Here is a 25,803-nt window from a genome sequence, read left to right as displayed (position 1 = left end):
CAACCGTTTCATTTTCTGAGTTGTTGGCAACATCAAAGTAGCGTCCTGGACTCTTTGATGAAAAGATGTTGATTAGGACCCAGAAAGCCAGGCCTGCAGTAATTCCAGAGGCAGGGAAGGGGCTGGTGCTGCCATCACCCATTTAACCACAACAGAGTTTTGGTTTTATGGATCTTTTCAAAAAAGTTTCAACTTCCCATGGGTGGATCCCACAGGCCGGCTTACCTGTGATATTACAACATGAAATTTTTCCAATTTCAAAACAACAAAAAGAATAAAAGGTATATCATTTATCTATCTAAGTCTATGTGTCCATGTGAAAATCACCTGTTTGTTTGTTTCATCATCACCCTTGTGGGGAGCCAGTTAACTCAGCCTCAGGCTAGATGTCTTTGCAAGGAAGACAGTCCATCAAGATGACTGACAAGTGTGTGGGATACGTAGATAGCATAGCCCTCCTCCTGCTACTGTTTCTGCAACGTGTTTGGTAACTACTGGATGATCCTGCAAAACCGTGAATTAAATGATGTAAGGACACTTTTGAATGTGTGCTGCTAACATTTTAAAATAATTGTTTAAAGCCACTCTGCAGAAAATTTGATATATCAACGTTGGTGCCCCCCAATGGTAATAGACAGCAAAACACATCAGTGTTGGCCATTCCCCCCCCCCCCCAGTAATCTGACCCAGGGTCAAATGATCTGAAACGATCTCAATGATCTGAAACAAACCCGGAGGATAACAAGGGCCTCCACAGTGGACAGAGAGAAACAAAGAAAGTCAGAAACAAACAGACACATAAAAAAGAAAAGAAAAGAACATACTCCTTATCAATTATCATCTAATCCACTGATTATTGAGGCTGAATGCAAAAGATAGACTGATATTTAACGGCCTAATAATTCCTCTGCACTTTTTAGAAGTATTTACTCTATATTTGGAGACTGTGATGACTTATTTGACAGTCGTGCCTGTCAAGAAGAATTGAGTTGAGTTTAGATAAAGAAATGCATAAGTGACAGAGAATGAGACAAGGACAAAACAATAAACTGAAAGAAAAATCTGAGAGACAGTGAGTCAGAGAAACTGAAAGACAAGAGTCAGCAGAGAGAAAGAGAGATGCAGAGATTGTCGCTCATTCATCCAATCTCGCAAACAACGGAGTTGCAGACACTGAGACAGACGAGGGAGATGGGGAAGAAGAAGAGAAAGCGAGGCAAAGCGAGGAGGATCTTGTTCGGCAGAGAGATCACAGCAATACAGATCTATTTACAGATTAAAAACGGTTCTGACTGTGTGTGTTTGAGTGTGTGTGTGTGCGTGTTTGTGTGTGTGTGTGTGTGTGTGTGTGTGTGTGTGTACTGCAGGCACCAACACATTCACACACAGGCACACACAACTACACATACACACACATGATTGCACAATCACACCTACACACACCTACACACACACACACACACATACACATACAAACACACACACACACACACACACACACACACACACACACACACACACACGCACACACACAAACAGCAAACATAGGTTACCTTTGGCTCCTCATCCCCTGAGCAGAGAGCAACAAATTGCCACACTGCAGTTTATTTGACTGGAACAGTGGTGTGTTTTATTATAGTAGGGGTTTTTGCACCATCTACAGGCCTGGGTCTGAACATATGACATTCACTTATCATAATTGCATATCTAATGTTACTTTTGTGTAGAGTAATCAAAAAATGACATGCATTCCTTGAAAAATAAGATGACTGATATGGTATCTGGAATGAAAAAGCCTGGAGCACACAATTCGAAATAAGGTGCAGTAAATAATGTTTTAACATAATGCTTTTCTTCCTGTTTAATTTGGAGCACTGTGTTGAAGAGGAGGCAGCAGCAGTCAAGACATTTAAATAGTCTGAGCCCAGGCAGCTGTCACTCATAGGACAAACAGGTTGTGGGTCGATCATAGAAACACAGATGAAAGCCAACAGTGCTAAACAACAAGTTACCCTGAAATTAACATCATGTCATCGATGTGGCCGGGCAGGGGCAGGTAGCCTAGCAGCTCTAAATCCAGATGTTTGTTCCTGGGATGACAGCTGTGCCCCTGTGACCCGCTGAGCCACAACATGTAGAAAACTGAGCAAAAGCAGTTGTCTTTCATCTCTTTCAGGTGAACAAAAGATTCACACTGACATCCTTTCTCTTGGTGTCTTGGTGTGCATTGAAAGTTGTATGATTAAGGGAGAAAAACAGTCATTATTGTTACTAAATATTGTATTTGTAGGAGATTATCAATTGTGTTGCCTGTTTTTGTGTTGTTTTGCTATTGACTATTTAATTACATTATATATGTAAAAGCCCAAATAGGGACAGGAGTTGAGAAAAAGCATCATCTCTGTCAAATAAATGAATAAACTAAAAAAAAATGGACTAAAAACCAAACTAAAACGTGGTCAGAACAGCCAAGAGTGAAAGTCTCATCTTAATAACAGCTGCGCCCCAAGTAATTTAAAGTTAAGGTTTATGGTCACATCAGAAACACCTTGACTGTTGTAGATAAGTAATGCCAAGAGGAATGGATTTGATCAGCATCAAATATGTATTACCTAAGGAATTATCATGTTTAAACAGGTGGACAATCAATATTACAAGAAATACACAAAAAATGTCGAATCTGAAAAGTAACAAGCAACAGTGGCTATGTTTGTGTCATTTTTGCGAGTGGCGGGAGTCACATTTATAGACCTTTGAGGATTTCTAAACAGTCATACTGTTTTCATTCCTGTTACGTTTTCACCTGTGTCTGTTTATTTGTCAGCAGGATTATTCAAAAAGTATCTGCACCAAGGATGGGGCATGGGCTGTGGAAGAACCCATGAATTTGAGTTGTTTTCTCTGAAGTCTGGTGCTTGTTGTTTGATATTGGTATTGGTAGAAGTCTGTGTACTCTGAGTGCCTTCCTGGTTTTTTCATTCATTCAACCAGCAGCTAAAGGAGACTGTACACTGGCAGCTAAGCTGCTAAACTACTTGTTTTGCCATGCTTTTTATATTGTATGTCAACTTGTTGTCTTTAGCCTTTTTTTTAACCTAATAGCTTTAAGCCTTGATCCTCATTCACTTCCTTCTGGAACCCAGTCAGTGACATCACAGTGTTCTACACACCAATGTGACATCACCAGTTTTTACAGAGTGCATTGTACCGTTCCAGTCTGTCTCAGTCAGTCTTAGCCTACTGAACGTCTACGTGGACACAACTTCCATTTGTTAGACATGCATAGACAAACTCAAACAAACAACATGGTGGGAAAAACGCAGAAAAGCAAGAATCTCACCTTCATGCCAGTTCCCCTGACAGCAGGGGAGAAGAGAGATATTTATCGGAGGCTCAGTGAACAGGAGCCGGTGGTTTTTGTGGAGCCTTCAGCCTCCACAAGGAAGAAAACAGATTCATCAAATCTGAGGAGCAGAACGACAGGGTTCACTCTGAATAAGTCGATCGTCTTCCTGAACTCTGCCTACCACAAAAAGCAACCAGACGTCAACGTTGCATTTGGATTTTTATCCACCAAGAAGAGGCAGAGGACAGGCATCAAAGAGAGCAACGCTGCCGTTTCGTTCAACTCTTCAGCCTCCTGCAATAAAGAAGCATCCACACGTCCCACCAACATCAGGAGGACGAAGACGGTGCCTGAACAGAGGGAGTGCAAAAATACAGCTCCCTATGAGGAACCTGAGAAGCAGCAGGTGAAACCGAAAGACCTCATCGGCTACGTTACCAACCTCATCCACAGGCTGACTCCTGAAAGCTTTCAGGATTCACTAAGACAACTGAAGGACCTGAACATTGAGGCAGAGGAGAGTCTCAAGTCAGTTATCAGCATCATCTTTGAGAGGGCCTTGTTGAGACCTAACTCATCTGCCCTCTATGCCAGCTTGTGCCAGTGCATCTCAAAGGTTAGGCGTGCGTCTATGATGGATGCTAATTTTTCTCTTATCAACTTAACTTGCTTTTTCCCCACATTTTTTCCCCAACACTTTTTTTGCTCTTTCTGAGCTTAATTATAAGTTCACGGGGAGTTTCCAGTGCTGATAAAGCAGAACACACCGATCACTCTCCAAATAGATATCACTATGTTTTCCAAAGAATGTGAGTTGAACTCGTCTTAACAAGACTTCCTTCTGGTTTTCTCCTCTTCAGATCCAAGTGTCAAGTACAGCTGACCCAACAGCCTCTGTCAGCTTCCGAACCTCACTCATGAGACACTGCCGGGCAGAGTTTGAACGAAACCACGGAAAAAATGACATCTTTGAGAGGCGGCAGAGACGGCTGGAGACCGCCAAGGATGTAAGAATTATGTTCTTTTTGTTGAATTATCACAAAGTTTTTATAAAAACATATTTTCTAACATGAGGAGTAAAGAATAATAAAAAAAATCATTTTTTGTTGACCTTGACGAAGTGTACAGTTCAACATGTTTTTTGTAACATGTCAACAGGAAGAAGAGCTTGAGCAAATGAGGAAAGAGCTGGATGAGGCCAAAGCTTCCCGTCGCTCGATCAACAACATCAGGTTCATCGGAGAGCTCTTCAAGACAAAGATCCTGAGCGCAGCTGTCATGCACAGCTGCATCACGACTTTATTAAAGAACCGAGACGAGGAGTCTCTGGAGTGCCTCTGCGAGCTCTTCGGGACAGTCGGTAAGGACCTGGAGGTTGCCACGGCGAAGCGGGACATGGACTTGCACTTCAACCGAATGGAGACCATCGGAAAGGAAGGGAAGACATCGTCTAGGGTTTGTCTCCTACTTAAGGACACCGTGGACTTGAGAGAGAGAAACTGGTCGTCTGACTTCAATGTGACCTGCATTATGGGTAAGGGCACTGACAACCAGCCCTCAGCCTCAGCCGCACAGACAGCTGATCCTGTAACGTCCCCAGGACAGACTGGCTGCAGAGAGCCTCAGACTGAGGACGCAGACTCAGGCTCTGCCGCTCAACCCCATCTCACTTTGGTTGAAAAGCCACAGCTCACTCTGGACAAAAAAGAGGACGGAGACAAGCAGCTACAGCAGAAGAAAAAGAAGGCTGTCCTCACTGACACCATTCCTTTGAAACACTCACAGACAGAGGACGACATGGAGAACATCTCTGAGGATATCATCAATGAATACATTATTACGAATAACTTGGAAGAAGCCCTGCACCAAGTGACAGAGCAGACCAGCCCCCCCCTGCTGCATGTGTTTGTCAGGTCTGCAGTGGACTTGACATTCGAGTGCGGCAGTGACATCCGGAGAAATATGGGTCTGCTGCTGCTGGAGATGCACAAATCAGGACTCCTGCCAGCAGCCCAGATCTTCAAAGGTCTCCAGGAGATCTTGGAAGTGGCAGACTACATCGCTGAAGACTTGCCTGAAGTCTGGCTCAGCCTCGCAGAACTCATCAGCCCCATGCTGCATCGGGGAGGCATCTCCATGTCAGAGCTCCATGGAAAAATCCAGGCTCTTGTGCCTCTCCCACAGGCTAGTGTGCTGCAGGGACACATCGTCTCTCTGCTGCCCAACAACAGTCCATCTTCTACCCCCCCACCTCCCTATTCCCCCACCCCTCCCACCCCCCCACACCCACCTGAACCCCCGTTAACCCCCAGCTTCCCCAGTCATGTCCATGAACTTGTAAAACTTGCCACTAACCCCCACCCACCACCTCTTTCACCCCCTCCTCTCTCTCTATCTCCCACCCTCTTTCCTCCCCTCTCCCCCCCCTCTCCCCCCCTTCCCTCTCAGTCCCTCTCTCTTCTTCTCTCAACCCAGCCGGCCGAGGCAGACGGCCGCCCCCCATGAGTCCGGTTCCGTTTGAGTGCTTGCTCATGGTGGGAATTGTTGGGTCTCTGTAAAAAGCCCTATACGAAAACCTCTGTTAATCTTTGGCCTTGTATAATTAAAAAATCACTCTCATTCCATTTCATTTTCTTGTCTTTTTTTTTTTTGTTTAAGTTTAAAAAGGAGCCGCGTACAGTATGTATTATCAAGATGTTATTTGCAGTTGAGCACATCCTCTTCAGTTCAGTTTTGAGAGTAGATAGATATCTATGATTATGTTGTACATTTCAGTCATAATCAGTGAATTTAATGCCAGTCGGTGAAGTATGATAGTAATCATCATGCTCAAATCATTAATTCATTCAACTTTATTTACCTACCTTCTCAGCAAAATGGGTGAATTCATTTCCACCTGACAACAAACCAGCAAACCCGAGTGATTCTTCAGGTAGCTCATGAGAGCCTCAGAACAGTTGTAAGATTAAATTTTAATAACCACGCGGAGAAACTGAGTCTTTTTCAGATTCACAGCAGAAATTGGACACAGCCACAACAAAACACAACTGAATGCTTGATATAGACATGGACGTAGAAATAAAGTATATGAGAAGCTGCATCAGCTCACCAGAGAGGTGCTGTGTGCTGTTCAATTGGAAATTTCATTTAGTCTTCATCCTCTGCCTCGCTGCTGCCCCGAGGGTGTGCAGCTGAGCCAGCTGTGTCACCAGTTCAGTCATCCCGCCTGCATCCCAAGTCTTGGGGCTGGAAAGAAAAGTGCACTGACCACGAATAATTGGTCGAGCATGTTGTGCGCTACATTGTGTTGAAACACCTGGGCCTCAAGAGGAACACACTCTCTGCCCTCTCTTCTCTTGCCCACTGCCTCTTTATTGTCAGATCAACAGTTGTTTATGAGCTTTAGCAGGTATACGGGTTATAGGACTGCACTGGTTCCACTACTACACCTTGAATGGTGTCAGGTGTTGCTAGCATCCTTTTCCTGTTGACATTAAGTGTCCAGTGGCAGGATAATACCACAGTAGTACCATGAAGTAGAGACAAAAACAGCTCCAGGCTGCACTTTGAAAATGAAAAAACAAAGTGAAGGCCGCATGAACTGTATATTTCAGCTAAAAAGGGATCAAAAGAGATTTAACCATTTTTAGCACAAATGGTTATACTGAATAATATGGCGCGAGTACTAGGTACTCTTGGGGATGCTCCCCAAATGAATCCAAGCAGCATGTAACAGACTCTGCTGGGACTCCAGTAAACTTTCTTTGGGGTATACAGAGGATGCACAATGCAAGAGATGTCACAATTATTATTAGCAACAGTGCTATGAATGATCAGCAGGGAGAAGCCGCGAGCTGTTGGATCATTTGGTCCAAGTAACAAACTAACTTGTTTGAATACAACTTGCAATCGAATGAGCTGCCAGACTGATTTTTATTAATATAGCTAGTTTAGGTAATCACAGGGGAAGACTGTGGTATGGTTTAATGCAGAAAAACGTCACTGTGACCTCAAAACCATAATGTGGTCTCGCCCCATATACTTCCACAAACATCGGGTTGTGGTCTCCTTATTCAACGTTCATTGTTGGAGAAAATTAGAAGTCTACCCTGCATGTTGTAAAATGCTGCTAAAGGGGTTACCAGTGCGTTAAAAAGAGATGACTATACCAAAAAAGAAAAAACCCTCTGCCTTTGTCTTACCCCCTTCCAACATAATCATTTTTTCACAGTCCCTAACTGACTTATAGCAGACCTGTAGTACCTGAGGAGTGCAGTATTTAGCAACCTCATAATTAGAAAAGGGGCTGGATCTCTGCCTTTATGTCCAGAGATTGCATGGTGATTCAGACGATGGATGAATGTTTAGTTACGGATCTGAGAATGTGTTAATCTCTTTGTATTTGTGTTTTACTTTGGTACTTGGTACAACTTCATCACAGGAACATAAATGTATAAATAGTGAATTGAATTTGTCAGCTGAATTGGATTTTAATTCTATTTTGAGTAAGTATTATTTTATCATTTTTACTGAAAGAATCTTGTCTTGTCTATTAAAGGTGGTCAGTCTAAATTATTGGTCTGATGTGAAGCCATTTCAGAGAAAATAAATATGTAGATCATCAAAAGCTTTAATCTCTAATACTTTAAGTATTTAAAAGCGACCGTTGTTCTGCTGTGTAGCTATTGTTAGATTAAGAAAGCATCTTGTTGAGAAAAACAAGTGAAAATTAAATACATGTAACCCTGTGTATAATTTTTACTTTGTTTTTTAGCTTTTCCTCATCATTACTATATAATGAAACACATCATAAATGATCAATTAAAAGGTTACATTTGTTCTTGTTTGGAATAATCCTCAACAACTTGACAATGGTGAAATTGCTGAGCTGCTGTTAACATACTAATACTGAACATGGATAATGATCATCCAGTCCACAAGATATAATGCTCTGGAAAAAAAGGGCTGGTTTTCAAATAGAACAATGTATGGGAACTCTGCAATTAGACAACCTCAACCAATTAAATCTGCTCCCTGGATCAAGCCGCTATAAGCTTTAATCTGCCGCAGGGCTCTATCCAGCAGCTGTCTGACATATGAAGACCGTGAGAAGTTATATTTAATTGTTAGTATTGTTCTCAGTTATCTATCTGCTGGGTGGGAGTTGGGCTTGGTAACTGAGGCGGTGACTCTCCTCCCCTAACTGCTCGTTGAGATAAGAGCTGAAAAACCACAAATGTGACAGAAAACACCCCAGTTCATCCTCAGCTTCAAGGACTCGCACTTATTTACGATGACTGATTCAAACTCTTTGTAAGTACACTGGTCCTCTCTGTCCTCACTACAATTGACTGGATATCTGAATATCTAGATTGAACACAGGAATTATCGGTGCATGAATATGTCTTTTAGTGATAAGACGCTGACAGAGGATGGTGGTGGCAGTCTAAAAAAGAGCAAAAAGAAGCAAAAGAAGGAAGATGCCTGGAGACCAGAGGGACCCAAAGACCCATTTGCCATGGTTAGTGTCTGTGCGAGTGTGAGTGTTAATATTCAGTGATGTAGTCATTTTGATTTGTGTGTCCACACTCAGAAACTACTACTTAGTTGGATGTTCTTTATGGCAATGATGCGTGAAAAAAGTGTCCATGTCTTTTTTAACTGTCGGCATCTGTATTCAAATGTCAGTTGTCATCCTGTCCTTTCCCTGTGCTGTTCTGTCCTAGCTGGACTCTCTGCCAGAAAAGAAGCAGCAGGAGATCCAGAGAGCCCTCCACCTCTTCTCCTTGGGCCCAAGTCTGCCCAAGAACCTGCAGGAGGCCAAGAGACATACCTACCGCTTCTGGGAGACACAGCCTGTTCCCAGACTGGGTGAGCAGTAATTCCTACTCCAGAAATACTAAGAGAAGTTTGACATTTTGGATTAGTCTTACTTTGACTATGACATGGCAAGTTTAGAGGAGCTAGCAGGTCAGAGCCATGCTAGCAGTTTGCTAGCAGTCTTTATGCTAAGCTAAGCTAACCGGCTGCTGGCAGAGGCCTTATATCTAACAGACAGAGATGACAGTGGTATCAACCTTAACTCTCTGCCAGATTATGAACAGGCATATTTCCCCCAAATGTGAACTTCTCCTTGAACTATTGAATGTGCTTTTCACTTTGAAGAAATATTGAAAGTCAAAACTTTTGCAAACCTGTCTTGTGTATATTTTGAAACGTATTTTTACAACCACTTAGGGGCTACTCCTGCCATCTTATTGGCACATTCCCCCCTTCACCACCACATTACCACCAACAGCATAAATCGATATCATATCACCCTGTGTTGGTAATAATTGTCTACAAGCTTTTATGTTCAATTTCCATGTAAGTTATGCTTTTTATATAAAATGGTAAGGAAGCCCTGAAATGCTCTGTTAGCACTGTCATATGGAAAAGTGTACATTTGAAAAAGTCATTACTCAGAGTACATACATCATTCACTATGATTAAAATGTTGAGAATCAATTTATCTGTATTGCTTTTTGATATATAAAAATCTCTTTTTCTTTATACTTTCATCCTCAGATGACAATATTACAACTCATGGCCCAATAGTAGAGGATGAGATCAGTGCCCGTAAGGAGCCCTACTCTCTGCCTGAAGGTTTTTCCTGGGATAGTCTGGACCTGAGCAGCTGTACAGTGGTAAATTAATAACTCATGTTGCAAACTTTTCTCTGCATGGAGTTCAGGAAAAATCGACTCAAATTTACTGTCAGATTCAAAGCTTTTCCATCTGTCATTTCAGCTGAAAGAACTATGCACTCTACTGAATGAGAACTACATGGAAGACGATGACAACACCATCAGATTTAACTTCACTGTGGAGTATCTGCAATGGTAAGAACACAGGTGCATTTAGTCCCGTTTGATCTCTAGATTTTTGGTATTTGTATCTTTTTTTAACCTTTTATTAACCATTTTATTCATCTAGTGGAGACTGAGCCACTGTTAAAGCGATGAGTGTCTTTAAAGTAGAATATAATTTTCCCACTTTAGTTTCCAGTCTGACCCTCCAACATATTTTATCAGTACAAGCTTTCAACTCTAATCTCTTTGCTGCTGCATTTTTTCTCTGTGATCTGCATAAACTGTATCTCCACCTTTAGGGAACACTTACATAAAAACATAATAACATTTACTTTGAAACTAATAATTAACATTCCTGGAACTGGCACAAGTTCCTAGCCCCAGGGTTAACAGAACCTGCTCTATTCATTCAGCTTAGTCGACTCATGCTAAAATTCTTTTATTGGAATTGTGATTAATCAGAGTTTATTGAGCTACTCTTACGTTTACATTCTTTTCCTCTTTAGGGCTTTACAGCCTCCTAACTGGCTGGCCCAGTGGCACTGTGCTGTACGAGTAGACACCAATAAGAAGTTAGTTGGCTTCATTGCTGCTGTTCCTGCTGATGTGCGTGTGTATGAGACGTGAGTATAGCTCATAAATATATGCAATGTCTTTATGTGAACCCCGATGAGTAATCTTAGTATTCAGAGCACTCAACAAATCTGTAGCAATTTTCCTGCAAATGTCTCAAAGCAAATGCTCAAAATGTGTTCTGCAGGCAGAAGCGGATGGTACAGGTCAAATTCCTGTGTGTTCATAAGAAGCTGCGCCTCAAGCGAATGACTCCAGTTCTGATCCGGGAGCTCACCAGACGGGTCAACCAGCAGGGCCTCCGCCAGGCTGTCTACACAGCTGGCATAGTGCTGCCCACTCCTCTCAGCTCCTGCAGGTAGTTGCTGCTGCACAGGGTTGATTCACATTTGATTTAAAGGGGAACTTAAATTTATTTCTTACTTATTCATGACTATTCAAAGCTATTAAAAAAAGTATTTCGTTTAAACCAAGTTTTCAGGGGCTTTAACACAATGAGGAATTAAATGAAGACAAGCTTCAAACAAATATTTAACAATGGAGGCTACAAATTCTCTTCAGATAGATATAGCTGTATATATTTAAATTGTTGTCTTTTGAAGCAATGTCTACCTTCGCTGCTCCTGTCAAATAAACAGACTTATTATTTTAGATTCTGGCATCGCCCTCTGAATCCCCGAAAGCTGATGGAGGTCAGCTACCCGGGTCTCAGACAAAACATGAACCTGCAGAGAGCTGTCAAGTTCAACCGCCTGCCTGAGTTAGTTTGTGCTGCCACCTAAAGGCAGAAACCTATTAGTGCCAGTACAGTCTGACTTACAGATTTTAACTATCAGGAATTCTTATCGCTTATCTTTTTTCATCTGTCCTGCTATTTCTTTCCTCCAAGGTGACAATGACCAAAGGTTTGCGCCCTATGACCAAAAAAGATGTTGTGGGGATACACTCACTACTCCAGACAAACAGCAGCAAGTTTCACCTCAGCCCCGTCTTGACTCTACAGGAAGTAGAGCACTGGCTGTTGCCACGGGAGAAAGTGATTGACACATATGTGGTTGAGGTCTGACTTTACACGTTTGCAAGTTACAGTGTTGATATCACCACCACCATTTTCTGAAGAAAAAAACACCACATATTACGCAACAGTCGCTACAATAAGAATTCACTCACCTCTGCTCTTCGCGCACAGGGTGATGACGGCACACTCACAGATGTGGTGAGCTTCTATAGCGTCTCCTGCAAGGTGCTAAATCACCCGGTGCACACTGACCTGAGAGCAGCTCATCTCCTTTACATCGTGGCCTCTGCCACAGACCTGGCTGAACTAATGGAGGACACAGTGGTCCTCGCTAAATCTGTGAGTTATCTGTTTATTTTGGATTTATCTTCGTCCATGATTTGGCCTACTGACATAACGATTTTTCTTAGATAAGAAACTTTGGTTTTGTGTGCGTGTGGTGACAAAATAAATGCTCTTTTCTCTCACTGACAGAAAGCTTCCGACATCTTCTTCGCTCTGGATGTGATGGATAACAAGGATTTCCTGGAGAAGCTAAAGTTCAGCGCCAGTGACAAGAGCCTTCATTACTATCTGTACAACTGGGCGTGTCCTAATATGAGCCCAGACAAGGTACTGATTCCTGCAACGTCACTATCTGTCAAGTCACAGTCATGCTATATATTCACAGCACAAAGTCCTGCCAGATGTGATGCCTTTTGCCAAATAACTATGAATTCAACCTTTAAAGTGGAATGAAATTCTTGGATTCAAAAAGGATGATAGAAGACTGTAATCCTGTTTGGAAAACTAACATGCATATTAAATCATTGGTTATTTAAACACTTTTTTGAAATATATATCTTAAAATACCTTACTTACCTAACACACCTAGAAAAAAAAAACATGCTTGAAAATGCTTCGAGATAGATTTTATTATGTGCCAAATTCAGAAAGGATGGGGATACATGAAGAAAAGCTTCTAAAATGCACCGATTTATAATGCTTTCTGTTATTTCCACACAATAAGGCTGGTGGAAGTGATCTCATTACAGCTGAAAAATCACTGACACCCGCAGCAAATTGTGACCTTTACTGAAACTGTAAACACAGACAACACAGCTGGACTACAAAGTGCAGCAGCAACATATAAACATTCGTGGAGTACAAGTTTTCAACCCTCATAAATTTTGCACTCAGTGACGATGATTATTGCGTTTGATAGCTGTCAGTCATCAGTGATTCTTCCTGACGGGTGTGTGTTTTACAGGTGGGCTTAGTGTTTCCCAACTGACCTGCTGTTGAGAGACCGAGGACAGTGGGGAAGATGAAGGAAGATGAAAGGACCACGGTGATTGGCAGGGCAGTGGACATCAAACTGCATCAACAGCATGAATTAGGGTTCAAAACCAGCAAAAAACACACTCACAAATCTATGAAAGAAATAAAGAAATAAAGATAAAATTCAATTTTTCAATACATTCATCATGTGGCTGTCAGTTACTCACTGGGTTAAGCACTTCTGCAAAAGGAAACATCATTTCTGACATGATGAAAAATTGAGTAAACAAATTCATGCAGTTCAGAAAATGCTCCATGTGTATGCGAACCCCAGTTTGTGTGTGTGTGTGAGACAGAGAGAGAGAGAGAGAGAGAGAGAGAGCGAGAGAGCACTAGTCTCTGGGTATTTCAACATGCAATTCACATAACAATGAGTGACATGACACGTAATATTAGTGGGACCAATACACAAATTTGATTCGTGGACACAATCATTAATCATTCTCACACACACAGTAATGTGAGAACACACTCACACACACATGCCCATACAATCCAATTTGAGTGTGCACGCAGCAGATACATAATGTCAGGTGCAAATGCAATCAAATTAAATCTCATCTAGACATGAAATTGATTCAAGATGTTTATGAGAGATCTGTTCCCACAGGTTTAACAAAGATACAGTATGAACCAATGAAAATACTTTATTGTAATTTATGCAAACTCCATGTCTCACGCTGTCAGAAAACATGAAAAAGAAAGAAAAAAAGTTGTTCACAGCCATTTGTTTATCATTGACTTAACCCACTTTCTTGTGTTTTAGAGAAAGCAGGCATTTTATTCTGTTTTTTTTTTCTCTTTGGTTTTGACCATGCAACAGCCACTGATTACTACTACCAGGCATACATGTACTATACTGGAAAGACAGCGTTCAACGAAACCATGAGGTACATACATTGTCAAGATATGAACAGCAGGAGGCGCTGCAACATTAGCATGAACCTTTTCAAGCATCAACTACAGAGGCACGGAAGGTGCAGTCATCACCTGCTTTAGTGTGGAAACACTGGCATGCTGCACAAATTAAGTTAATTTGGGGGATTTGGGATTATTTCGAATGGAATTCTTTTTGCTCTAAATATGAACTGACTGAAAAAGCAGCGTAATAATGAGTACTAATAATGAGTACTAAAGTGTTGCCCTTTGAATTGTGGTGCATTAGGAATAAACAGGAATGGAAAGTAACTAAATATATTTATGCAACTAATGTACTACTTTACTTAAGTATTTCCATTTCCGTGTTAGTTCATAGGCAAATATTGTAAATTTTCTTTCACTATTTGTATTTGATAACTTCAGTTACTAGTTACGCAGATTCAGATTAATAATTCAGACAATAATCAATGAACAAATTATGCTTTACTTTAATAGGTGAAGGCAAGATTAAGGTTAAGACTTGATCCCAGGGGAAATTCAGTTACAAGTTACCCAGCAGTATATACTGCCAATACAAATTATTATTTTGAGTACTGATACAAGTGTCAACACAATCCAGACCACAGAAAAAAAGAAATAATAATAATAAAACAACATCCTGGACACATGAACACTCTTTTTAAATGCTGCAATATCTTCAGCTCTGCTGCTGGTGTGTGCCTGTGCACAGTGATGACCTCTTTAGTCCAGAGAATTCACAGAATGAACATTTGTAATTTACCATTCAAGACTGTCTCCTGTTTAAACATGCATGTGATTTCGTAATTAACAGAGAATAGAAATGCCTCATGTTTGGCCTATTAATAATGCATTCACCTCATAAATCATGACATTTCTCCCCCTTACATGATAGTACATTAACTGCCTTTAACATTAAAATAACATTGTTATTGGTATATTGATATTGATATTGACAACCCTGGTCCTGGTATTACTTGGTATTGGACTGAAACCAAATTCAAATTCAAATTCAAATTCACCAAAATCACCCATCCAATTTAGATTAGCTCCATCTTTCTCAGCTGCAACATTAAAAAAAATAATCATCAATGCAAATTTTTTCTAACTTTTTTCTTTGCTTTATTCCAAAGACAGAAACCGTGTTGTTGTTGGTCTGGTTGTTTCTGTTTGTGTGGGGTGAGCTTGGGTAGTAATTTTTGGAAATTGGCAGTACCTTTTTTCTAATGCTCTGATGTTATTTTTCAAAATAAAAAAGATATCTGAGTGAGTAACTTGTTTCTTGAGGTAAAGTAATACGTTTTTGTACACAGTCTACAGCAACAACAAAAAAACAAGACTCCACAATCAAAGGGGGCGTTTACTAGAAGCACGTGAACGCAGCACCGCCGTGAGTTTTGGCCAATAAGAAGCGACGGAGCATTTTAAGTTTGAAGTTTCTCCAGAGCTGCAGCAACAGAAGCAGTTCGTCTCACCCCCGCTTCTGCACCCTGCCTGGGCAGGACGGAGTCCTGTCTCCCCTTAATTTCGGTGGAGGATGCGTAAAGAAAGCCTAACTGTTTTCTAAAGAGGACAAGAGTCGATTTATTTACATTTCTCTTTCATTCTCGTCGACGACTCGCTCTAACCGGCGAAACTTGAAGTGCCGAGTTACTGCGACGTGCTCAGGTTAACGTTAGCATTTTCACGGACTTTCCAAAACACAGCTAATGTGCGGTTAAAGTTTACTCCGGTTTCGTCGTATAACAGCTGTTTTACAAGGGACTCATAATAATATCTCAGTGGATTCCTCACGAGCAGACCTCCATAAACGATTGCAGGTATGTTATCTTACATTATGCTGTGTGTTTGTAGCGACTACGTTGTTACAGCTGATCTCCTGTTGATTAGCACAAACGGAAAGCTACCTGTGAACCATTTTCAGTATTTGATAGGTTTACAAGGAAGTGCTCATCTGTCACAGACTTATTGTTTGGTAACAAATTGTTACATACAAGGATGTGATACGTAGTTTTGTGTTGAAACACGCCTCACACTCACACGTTCTCACACACACTCATACATACTCACTTATTGTCGTTACATTAGTCAGCGTGGTTTCCTTCCTTAACCATTAGTCTAGGTCTCACAGTTGGCATACAGTAGACACTGGAAGTAGTTTTTATTTAACACTACTTAAGCCTTATGCTGTTTACTCTTGCACTTGAAAACCTCTACTTGATATTTGTGCCTTTTTGTTAAGGCTATGCCATGCATAACTGCACCCTGTGAAGATAACATTCAAAACTATTACATTTTTCTTTTCTTTTTTTTTGTTAAAGCCAGCTGTCTTTTTGCCTTTCACCCACTGTGTCACTTTGGCAGACTGGTAAACAGAGAGTTGAGTGGCTTCCCTGCCTTCTTTCCACAGCCAAGATCTAACCCTGACCAGTCCCTTTGCAAACAGCTGTCAAGAGGAGTGAGCATTTAGGGCTGTGTTGTGCAAAACCACTTGTGAAAACAAAGTGATAAAATGGTTTGAAAATGCTGAAATACGCTTCAGGCTCTACTATCACTATGTACATGTACTTTTCCATCTCTGCTGTTGTGAGAAAAGATTACACAAATGTCACTGCAGACTAGATTATGAAAGTTGGCACAAAATAGTTTGGAATCAAAGTCGCGTTTATCTGTGTCAAACTAACATCGCTATGCAAATACTTGCACACTGCCTGAGTACTGTGTACACTGAGGTGGATGAGACTTGTTTGATTTCTTTTTGAAATATGGTGACTGTACTCTTTGTGAGGTGTAGCCTGTGTTTATACAGTGTGCATTTCTTTCAACAGTCATTTTCCTATGTTTTTCACTGGGCATGGCTCTCACCACCTGCCACCAGCCTGTGAATTCCAGTGTTTCTGTACAAAATACTGAGAAATGATGTAATCTTTAGTTCATTATACAGCATATTTAAAATGTGCTGTTTAAAAATGTGTTCCACACACTACTTTCTCCCAAAAAGTACTACAGTTAATTTTGATTTTATGCTATCAATCATTTTAAGAACAGTTGTTGCTTTTTTACCTCAGATGTTGAATAGAATGAGACTCATTGAAGCTTCATATTTGAGGCCTATGCTTTTTTAGGCTTGCCAAATTGTAATTTTCCTACTGTAGTGGCCTGTGTCACAAAAGGCTTGCCAAGACCTTCCTCGGCCAGCTGGTGTTGAGCAAGACAATAAAAATGTATTGTATGCCTTGTTGTATGCCTTGATGAAACATGCTTAGTGTCTATTTGTCAGGAGAGCACATGTTTGTGTTACTCTGCAGCTCATTAATAACGGAGCATGCTGCTTTGTGTCACTGTTATGGAGTTGGGGAAATAACAGAAAGTTGATGGACAAAGTGCAGTCGCCACTGAGCATGTTTCCAGCCTGTGCAGAGCAGCTGGAGCAGAAGCAGGGAGTGGCTCTTGTCATGCTTCCTTTTCTCTCCCACCTACATAATTCTGCTGCTCTTTACCTGCCTTTTCTTTGGACCGTGTAAAGACCCAAAACAAAGACACAGACACTCCATTGTTGTTGAGCAGAAGTGAGAGTTGTATGGTTGTGGTAAGTGTTATCATCCACCTGAACACCTCGTGTCAGTCAGTCTGGGGGTGGTGCTGCGTTGCCCTAAGCAGGGCTCTTGTTACTCAACGCTGGTGCGAGGGCTTTTGTTGAGTGGAGGAACGTGCTGTAGATGAGGGCTCCTGCTGCAGGGACTTGTCTTTTTCTGTACTGGAACGTCAACTTTTTTGTTTCTCTTTTTTTATTTTGCCTTCACAGCAAGTTCTCAAGAATGCAACGGTGGATCAAGTTTCAAGTCTTGGATCACTAACATAACAAGAAAACAATAGAAAGGAGTGCTAAGGTCTGAACCACAGCTTTAAACCCCTCCTGGCCTTTTTCTCTAGAATGATCCTGCATTTCAGAGCAGTTGTAGCTCAAGAAGTAGTAGCTTAATTGGGAAGGTGATCCCATAGAAAGAGTTTTATCTCAGTTGAGCAAGCATCAGTATGACTCACTGTACCCTCAAAAACTGTGGGACCAAAGCCCTCTCTTGTTGCTTGGTGCATTACAGCTCATTATTGGGAGCCGTCAAAGGACTTTCTCTCCTCTTTAAGCTTCAGAGCAGTTGATGGTCTCTCATTAGGCCTTTATTTTGTGTATTGTGCTGCTGCTTGCCAGTATGCTGCCAAAAAGGTGAAAGATGTTTGGTGCAATGAGTGAATGTACCTCCCACAGGGTGTTGCTAAGCTGAAAAGTAATTGAAGGGATGTAAAAAAAAACAAAAAAAACACTCTTGTTAAATTAGGATTGTAACTTAGATTTATATGGGTGATTAAGGTTTTTAACAAGGCTCTAAAAGAGAGAGGCCCAAAATAAGTACACTTGTGCACCTGGATTGTCTCAGTTTATTCTGAAAGTAGCAGCTAACTACTTTTATGACTGTTTTTGGGTGGCTGAAAGATACCTAGACACACCTTTGTAGTGAATTGTCTTTATTAAAGCTTCTGGTATTATGCATTTCTGCACCTGGTGAGATTAAGCAAAATATCCACGGAGGCCTGTAAGGGTTATTTTTTCATGCTTGTGTTTGTGACCACATTGTATTCATAATATGAAGAAGGCTTAAGAACCACTTGAAAGTGTATCCCACTTGCTCTTGTGTAAAGGTTCTCCACAATGAAGTGCAATGAAGATGCTTATGTACAAAGTAAGACAGCTTTTATGAAATAGAAGAAATGGTTTTACACATGGTCAGTGAGATATAAGTATTATGAGCAGTTCTCAGTCTGAAGCTGTACAGTACCTGCCTGTGTTACTTAACAGTTAAGTAACATGCTGCAGCTGAACCGCAAAACTTGGCTGCAAAAATGACAGGCGCAAGATCCACCCTCTCATCACATCTCCCTCTTTAGGTTTGACCCATCCTCTCTCCTCAGCTCTCACTTGGGTTTAATGTTGGCTGCACAGCAGAGAAGTCCTACAGTACAAATATTTATATAAAGCAGAAGGGATGTGACAATATGAGCAATTGGAAGTCCACAGGGAGGAGTGCTCGGGGTTACCCTCAGGCTAATCTCCGCTAAGACATATTTATAAACTTAGCTAGCAGTTAGCATGGACCGCTTCCAGCTTCAACACCAGGATACTAACTGTATTTGGTCAGTAACTGCACAGCCGAGGCCCACGTTAGTGATGTCTTTAACCAGTGTAATATTTGAATGGCACATAAACATATGGTTATACTTCAGACATTCATTTAATTTGTGCACGCATAATAGTTTCCATGCGTAGAGGCAGCACAAGGCCTCTCTCCATACTACATTTCACTTTGCTTTAGCTCTGTGCCAGAGCCGAATTTCTTCTGACACCATCGTCAACTCAAAACAAAGCCTCTGGATAAAATATCAGAGGGTGTTTTGAATCTGTGTTCAAATGAATGGGTTTATGGGAAACCCTTTCTGTGCATGTCAACCAGGGTTTTATTATCTTTGTGTCCATGTGAGTGACAGATGTTGCCATGAAACAACCATTAATAAAACATGCAAAACAAATGTATCTCTGGTAAACCATATGCAGGGATTGTGTTTGAAATGTTAATGGAAATTGAAGGGGGGTTTTAAGGGTTGCCTTGAATTTATATTAATGGGACAAGTTTACAGTACAAATGCAAATGATGCTTCCCTTTTTCATCTTATCCTCTGTTTTATTACCATTAGATTACAGTCTATATCCTAAACAGTAGCTCCTGTTTCAATCAGGTTTGTGCCATAAAAATGTGACATTGTCAGAATTTGAAGAACCAGTTTTATTTTAGGGTTGTGTCCATGTGAATATTAGTTCAGGAGAGAGGTTTGTTGATTTTTCACAAAGGGGAGTTCTCATAAGCCACCTGCAACATCAGCCACAAAATAGTCACCCGTCATCATTCTCCGCACACTTCACACAATGAACATTTAAACTAATCATAAGGCAATTGACATTTTGAAATGTATGCTTATTCGCTTTATTGCTGAGAGTTAGACAAAAGGATTGATGCCACTCAAATGTTTGTATGGTAAATATGAAGCTACCGCTAGCGGTCAGTTAACTTAGCTTAGCTTAAAGGCTTAAAAGCTAGCATGGCTCTGTCAAAAGGTAAGAACATTTGCCTGCCACACCTCTAAAGCTCTCACACACAAACCCTGTGCCTACGCATATTAGTAGTTCTCGTAATATTATATGAAGGGGCAGTACACACTGTTTCTGCGCACCTAAGCAAACAACAGGTTAGATTTATCGTTTAATCATCATTTTATACATTTTCATGTAGACGCTATACAAGATACAGAAAGGACAACAACCCCAGTGGCCTCAGTATTGCTATCTGTTCATGTGTTTTGTTTTGTTTTTTTTCACTTAAAACAGTTTAGTTCATCTGGCTTAGTGGTAAGTACCACTACTGTTAATACTCCATCTCTCCGCCATAACCCATCCCCCCAAGGATAGGAGACCCCCTTAACCCCTCCACCCCCTGCTCAGTAGCATTCCAGCTGGCCAGATGGTGTCTGCTCCGCGCAGTGGACACCAGAGAGCTGCGAGGGAGAAACCCTGCGAGCAGGATTCTCTGGATGAGACATTCCACCCCACTGATCCCACCCCTCCTCCTCCTCCTCCTCATGTCGCCTTCTTTCTCTGTTCAGTCTTGTCTGTATGAAGACGGTGATGAGGACCATGTTGATAAGTTGTTGACAAGCAGAAAAATCGCATTAGAGGGTTGGAGACTGCTCTGTAGTTACTCTGTGGTAAACTGTGAGTAAGAATGACAGAACACATCACTAACCTCTGCGTTTAGCTCAGAATATTTGTAGAGAAAGTTGGGGTTGCATGCTTTTGATGTTTAACATGCATGTGTAGTTACATTGCCATGAGTGAAATAGCAGTTGTATGTATTTACTTTGAAAATAGTGTGAGGCCATGTATATTTATATAATTTTATGGCAATTGAAGTGTATGTTTTTAATATACTGTATCTAAAGTCATGTCATTTGTCTGTTACTTTCATCCTTGCTGGCAACTTATAAATTTAACTTTATGGTATGCAAGTTACATGCATATGCAAATTTGATAGAAAGCGGCTTCAAGAACTTGTATAATAAATCCTGGAAGTACACATGGAAGAGGACGAATAAATTAAACAAAACATCAGTGATATTCAAAATGACTGGCCTCGTTCAACTTTAAAAATAGTTGGCACACTTTCCATGGAGTTTACTGATAAATACACATTTCTCATTCTTTTCGTCAAAAGTCTGCAAATTTAACACACTTGAAGTGTTGCTGCAGCAAGGCAATGCTTTCCGTATGTTAGTGTACAACAAAGGGTAGTGATTGGTGTGAGGGTAGGTGCTTTAACTGTAGCTACTACAGTATATCTGTCCCATAAAAATACCTGCGTGTGTTTGTTTCTGGCCCACATTAACGCTTTGGAAAGAATCCAATTCAGCACATTGTGAGAGTAGATGCATATTATACCCCACCCTTCCTACTCACCACTGCTGCTTCCATGATTGTAGCCCTGTTGGAGAGTCAGTGTGTGTATTCCTGTTGCCCTGTTTTCACAATTCTTCAGTTGTGTGTCAGTTTGCACTGCAGTGTGTGTTTTTGTGTGAGTTTGCTTGTTTGCTTTCCCATACGTCACATTTAATGGGTCCTTTGAATAGGGCGAACAGAAAGCCGGAAGCCTGGGACAAAGAGCTAGCCTGTAAACGATAAAAAAAGAGGAAAATACAGCATGCTCTTCTGTCTTTAACCTCATAGCTTTGTTGAGATTGAATGATGATCCATCCCCCTTGTCAGAGATTTCAAGGAGGGAAAGCAGCACTCTTTCTTTGCCTGGTGGCAATCGTAGCTCTGCCTCAAGCAGGTCAGTACAGTTTTTACAGTGTCAGTTACTAAGGCAAAGCAGAGTGCAGGCATGAGTACCCAGGGGGGTGTTATGTCAACTGCCTTTCGGGTGACTGGTTACAGTCAGCAGGACTTCTGGTAAAAGGGATTTGAGGGACTTTGTGTCTATGTGAGAACGAGAGGGGAGACAGAGAGGGAGGGAGAGGGAGAGATGGATTAGTCTCCAGTCCTGTTTTTGCCCCATCCTCCTCCTCCTCCTCTGCAGCAGCAGCAGATCTTGTCCTCCCTCCGCCCCCATACCACCAGACTGGGGCCCCTTGGCACCGTGGAGACACATGCCCCACAAAGCCATCACATCCACCCCCACAAAAGCCCATTCTCTCCAGACTCCTTTCCATCTCCTTTCCTCTTTCCCACTTGCTCTGACCTCTGCAGCTCTCTCAATTCTCTTGTTGTACCCACTCTTCTTTGCCTCTGGACTCTTTTCATCCACCCTTCATACTCCTTTTCCTCTTTCCTCTGCTTTTCCTTCCTCTGTCACTCCAACACCCCCGCACCCCCCATTTTCCTCCTTTCTTTGCAGCTGAAAGCCAGGGAAGATTTGAGTCATATGAAAGAAGGGCATTTGCCATGTTAGACAAACACACCCCTCCTGTCGGAATCACCCTTTGAAGTTCTCTGGAAGTGGGGGCCCGTTTCAACAGGATGAAGTGTTGTGAGCGTCTACAAATGCAATTAAAACTTAATGCTGCCGTCTTAAATGCTGAAAGATTGCTTTTTAATGAGAGACACATTGACCACTCAGTATGTGGTTGATTGTTGTGTGAGGGTGGCTTAAAAAAGTGTGACACACCCTGGACCCGCCCCCCACCCCACCCCACCCCTCTCCAGCTGTTTTCTGATGCATTTGTTTGGTTGAATAGATCGGCTGGAAGCTGATGCTTAATGTCCAGTTTGTGGAAGATAGAGTTATTGGATTAGGCACTGGTGAACCATACTTAGGCCTATCTGATTTCAATGGTTGATCACATGACCTAGTCGTTGTCACACACACTCATGCAGACAAACATGCAACACGCTGTTTTCTGTACAAATCAAAGGACACAAGCTATCCTGACAATATTTTGATTATTAGTCAACAGTAGCCTGGTATGTCACTTTTACTGGGTGCTTATTGTACAGAATAAAGGTAAGATTACATCTTCCTTTAACCATAAATAAGATTTTTATTGTGGCTGTCTGAGCACAGAGATTTGGGATAGTCATTATGTGACCGAACCTCAAAGCAAGGAAGTCACTCAGATACTCTATGCAGTGAAACCGTCACTTGCCTCTTCACTCAAGAGTACTTGATACTTCCATCTTTTGTTTTGCTCCTTTATGGTTCCTGAACGTGGCTGAAAATTTCTCAGAACACCAGCCGAAGAACCGGCAGTCGGTTTTTACACTGGCACCTGGTTTTCTCAGTGGAGCAAAGTTTCCACTCTCCACCTTCTTCCCTCAGGAAGAATGTGTGTCAGGAGTTGGCTATATCTTTAACTGCCTCCTCTGTTTTTTTGTGCAGCAAAGGAAAATGGATGTCTTAAAGACTCTCTGATCCTTGTGGTTTCTTTATGTGGATTCCTGAAGGTTTCCAGTGGCAAAATGTTGTCATAATTGTTGTAGCCGAACAGATACCTCGTGTAGTGTCCTTTTCAAGTGTGACTACAACTTTACTGAGGTGTCCATTGTAAACCTAAGAATTGTCAAAATGCTAGAAGGTTAAGGTGTGAAGCTATGTGGTGGTAACTAGAGTTTCAAGGTAAGATTAAAAAAAATGATATAGATGATGCAGAACAATGGAATTCCAGTAAAGTAAATGCAGAAAAATTGCTGACACGTTTGTACAGTAATTTGTTAGTTGCAAGCTCTATATCTTCCATTAGTGCTGTGACCCCTGTCATTAAATTGATGACTTACAGAGAGCTGTGGGTTCGGTGGTTGAACCAAATGGCAGACGGTCTGTCCTTTTTAAATGTTTGCTAAACAGTGCTTGAATGAACATTGCTTGGTCCTGGGCCAATGAAGTGACTGAGGTATCACTTTGCCTCTTCAAGCTTCAGTTTGTCTCACTTTATGAAAAAGCCCCTGATTTCATGTTTTTATACAGTCAAGATCCCTTACCTTTCCCATGCAAATCCACTGTTTATGAGTAGGGTGTAGCCTGCATTCCTGCTCTGTCCGCTTGTGTGGACACGTGATTTCTGAAAAAATACACACTGGTGGGCTACAGGTCAACCTTTGCCTCTGAGGCAGCTTTCTGGCTGGCCCTTGTCTTGGAATGAATCAGTGAGTTAATGTGTGTGTCCTCCCTATGGATCTGTGTGACAGGTATTCTTTTTCCATAAGCAGCCTGCTTCCCATTGTTTCCTGTTGTAATAACATCAGTGGGCTATGAGTAAGAATGAAATCATTAAATTTGAATGGATTTTTTTTTTCAGGTGCTTTACTTGATTCACATTTCATAATGTTAAAACGAACTTTGCGCAATTCAATTTTCCCTGTTCTAACCTTTTTTGCATATCTCCTCATAGTGTTACTTGCCTCAACAATTCCTATTGAGCAACAATACATTTTTTCTGTGCTTTGAGAGCTGCTGTGTTCCTGGTGTACACAAGGATGTTGATAGAACTTTGTGTTGGCATAACAAGACTTATCAGATAGTGTATTTTGAGAGCTTTCTTATTCTACTGAACCTCCTGTGTCTGAAGGTTAGTCAGTTTCAAGTTCTCACCTCTGTGTTAAATCAGAACACCAACACATTCAGAGTATAAGGACACCATAGATGCTGTTAAACTACAGTCTGTAATTCCCAACCAGGGGTGCTTGTCACCCAGAGGGTACTTTGTGTATGTGGAAACCAGGTAACAAGCAAGAAGAGAGGTCTGAAATGCTAAAAGTAATGCATAAGCATACATGGTAGAAATAGTTTACTAAAAGTATTGGATAAATAAGTAAATGTATTGGATAAGTGGTTGAAATAGTTTGGTTTAATGAATTAAACAGCAATTAGTTACCTAAAAGTAATAGATGAATGGTTTACATGTCTGGTAAATGGGAGTAATACAAATGCAACCAACCTAAAACATCAACAGTTCACATTGTTTATATAATGAATAGTGTGAAATAACATCCAGTGTAAAACCAATTCAAATGAACATATTTGGAATATAAAGCGTGGTGTTGATGGTGGAGTGCTTGAGTTTATCTGACAAAGCTGTGGGGAGACAAATGACCAAAAAGGTTGGAAGCCATTGAACTGCTGGATTGGTGGACATAGATAAACTCAACAACTCCCCTCACACATTTTAAATCATCTTTGAACCGCCTCACGTGTTGAAACTTCTGCATTTGTGGTTTATTGCAGTTGTTAGTAGGCCTAAAACAGATATTATATAATCTAAAGTAACTGCTTATAATGACTGGTGCTCTTTGCAGAGAAGTAAATATTTGAAATATGACCACCACAGAGCACTTTGCCTTATAAGAGGAAATTATGATAGTAAATCTGATACTGAGTGCAAAGGGGATGTCTGGCTTTTGAACCCATTCAAAGTTTTCTCACTGCCCTTACCCATCCTGTCTCAAGAGAGAAATGGACATTTGCCAGGTTTATGAGTAACATTTCCTGATTAATGGGGTTTTATGAAGAAGGATATGGGGCACGGCCAGGAAGTGACACATTTGGCCTCTGTTTAGACAGATCTTCCTCTTGTAGCCAGTACGAACTCCCAACGGGCAACAAAAGGTCAGATAACACTCCAGTGATTGGAAACGACGGACTCAGTTTGTTTACATGCCCTAGAGGAGCAGAAATAATATTGCCCGCATGAATTGGCAAGTCGGA

At 41.3% G+C, this 25,803-nt stretch overlaps 2 protein-coding genes across 2 annotated transcripts in view; both read left to right on the top strand.

The window, feature by feature from the left end:
• Positions 1 to 8,686: 8,686 nt before the first annotated feature.
• On the top strand, positions 8,687 to 13,248 carry LOC130162554 (glycylpeptide N-tetradecanoyltransferase 2-like). The gene is made up of 11 exons (XM_056366304.1): positions 8,687 to 8,867; positions 9,073 to 9,217; positions 9,914 to 10,032; positions 10,136 to 10,227; positions 10,704 to 10,820; positions 10,958 to 11,128; positions 11,423 to 11,534; positions 11,660 to 11,830; positions 11,960 to 12,127; positions 12,263 to 12,400; positions 13,038 to 13,248. Exons 1-11 carry the CDS (start codon positions 8,742 to 8,744, stop codon positions 13,059 to 13,061), a joined length of 1,383 nt encoding a protein of 460 aa, XP_056222279.1. The 5' UTR covers positions 8,687 to 8,741; the 3' UTR covers positions 13,062 to 13,248.
• Positions 13,249 to 15,453: 2,205 nt separating this feature from the next.
• svild (supervillin d) overlaps positions 15,454 to 25,803 on the top strand; it is a 54,675-nt gene continuing 44,325 nt past the window's right edge. Inside the window, exon 1 of the mRNA XM_056365916.1 lies at positions 15,454 to 15,825. The gene's annotated coding sequence lies outside the window, so the exon portion shown is untranslated. The remainder of the gene's footprint in view (positions 15,826 to 25,803) is intronic.

The sequence above is a fragment of the Seriola aureovittata genome, chromosome 21 (assembly GCF_021018895.1).
Source record: "Seriola aureovittata isolate HTS-2021-v1 ecotype China chromosome 21, ASM2101889v1, whole genome shotgun sequence".
Classification (NCBI taxonomy): Eukaryota; Metazoa; Chordata; class Actinopteri; order Carangiformes; family Carangidae; genus Seriola; species Seriola aureovittata.
The sequence above is the reverse complement of the archived record's forward strand: the minus strand, read 5'-3'. Positions and strand labels throughout refer to the sequence as shown.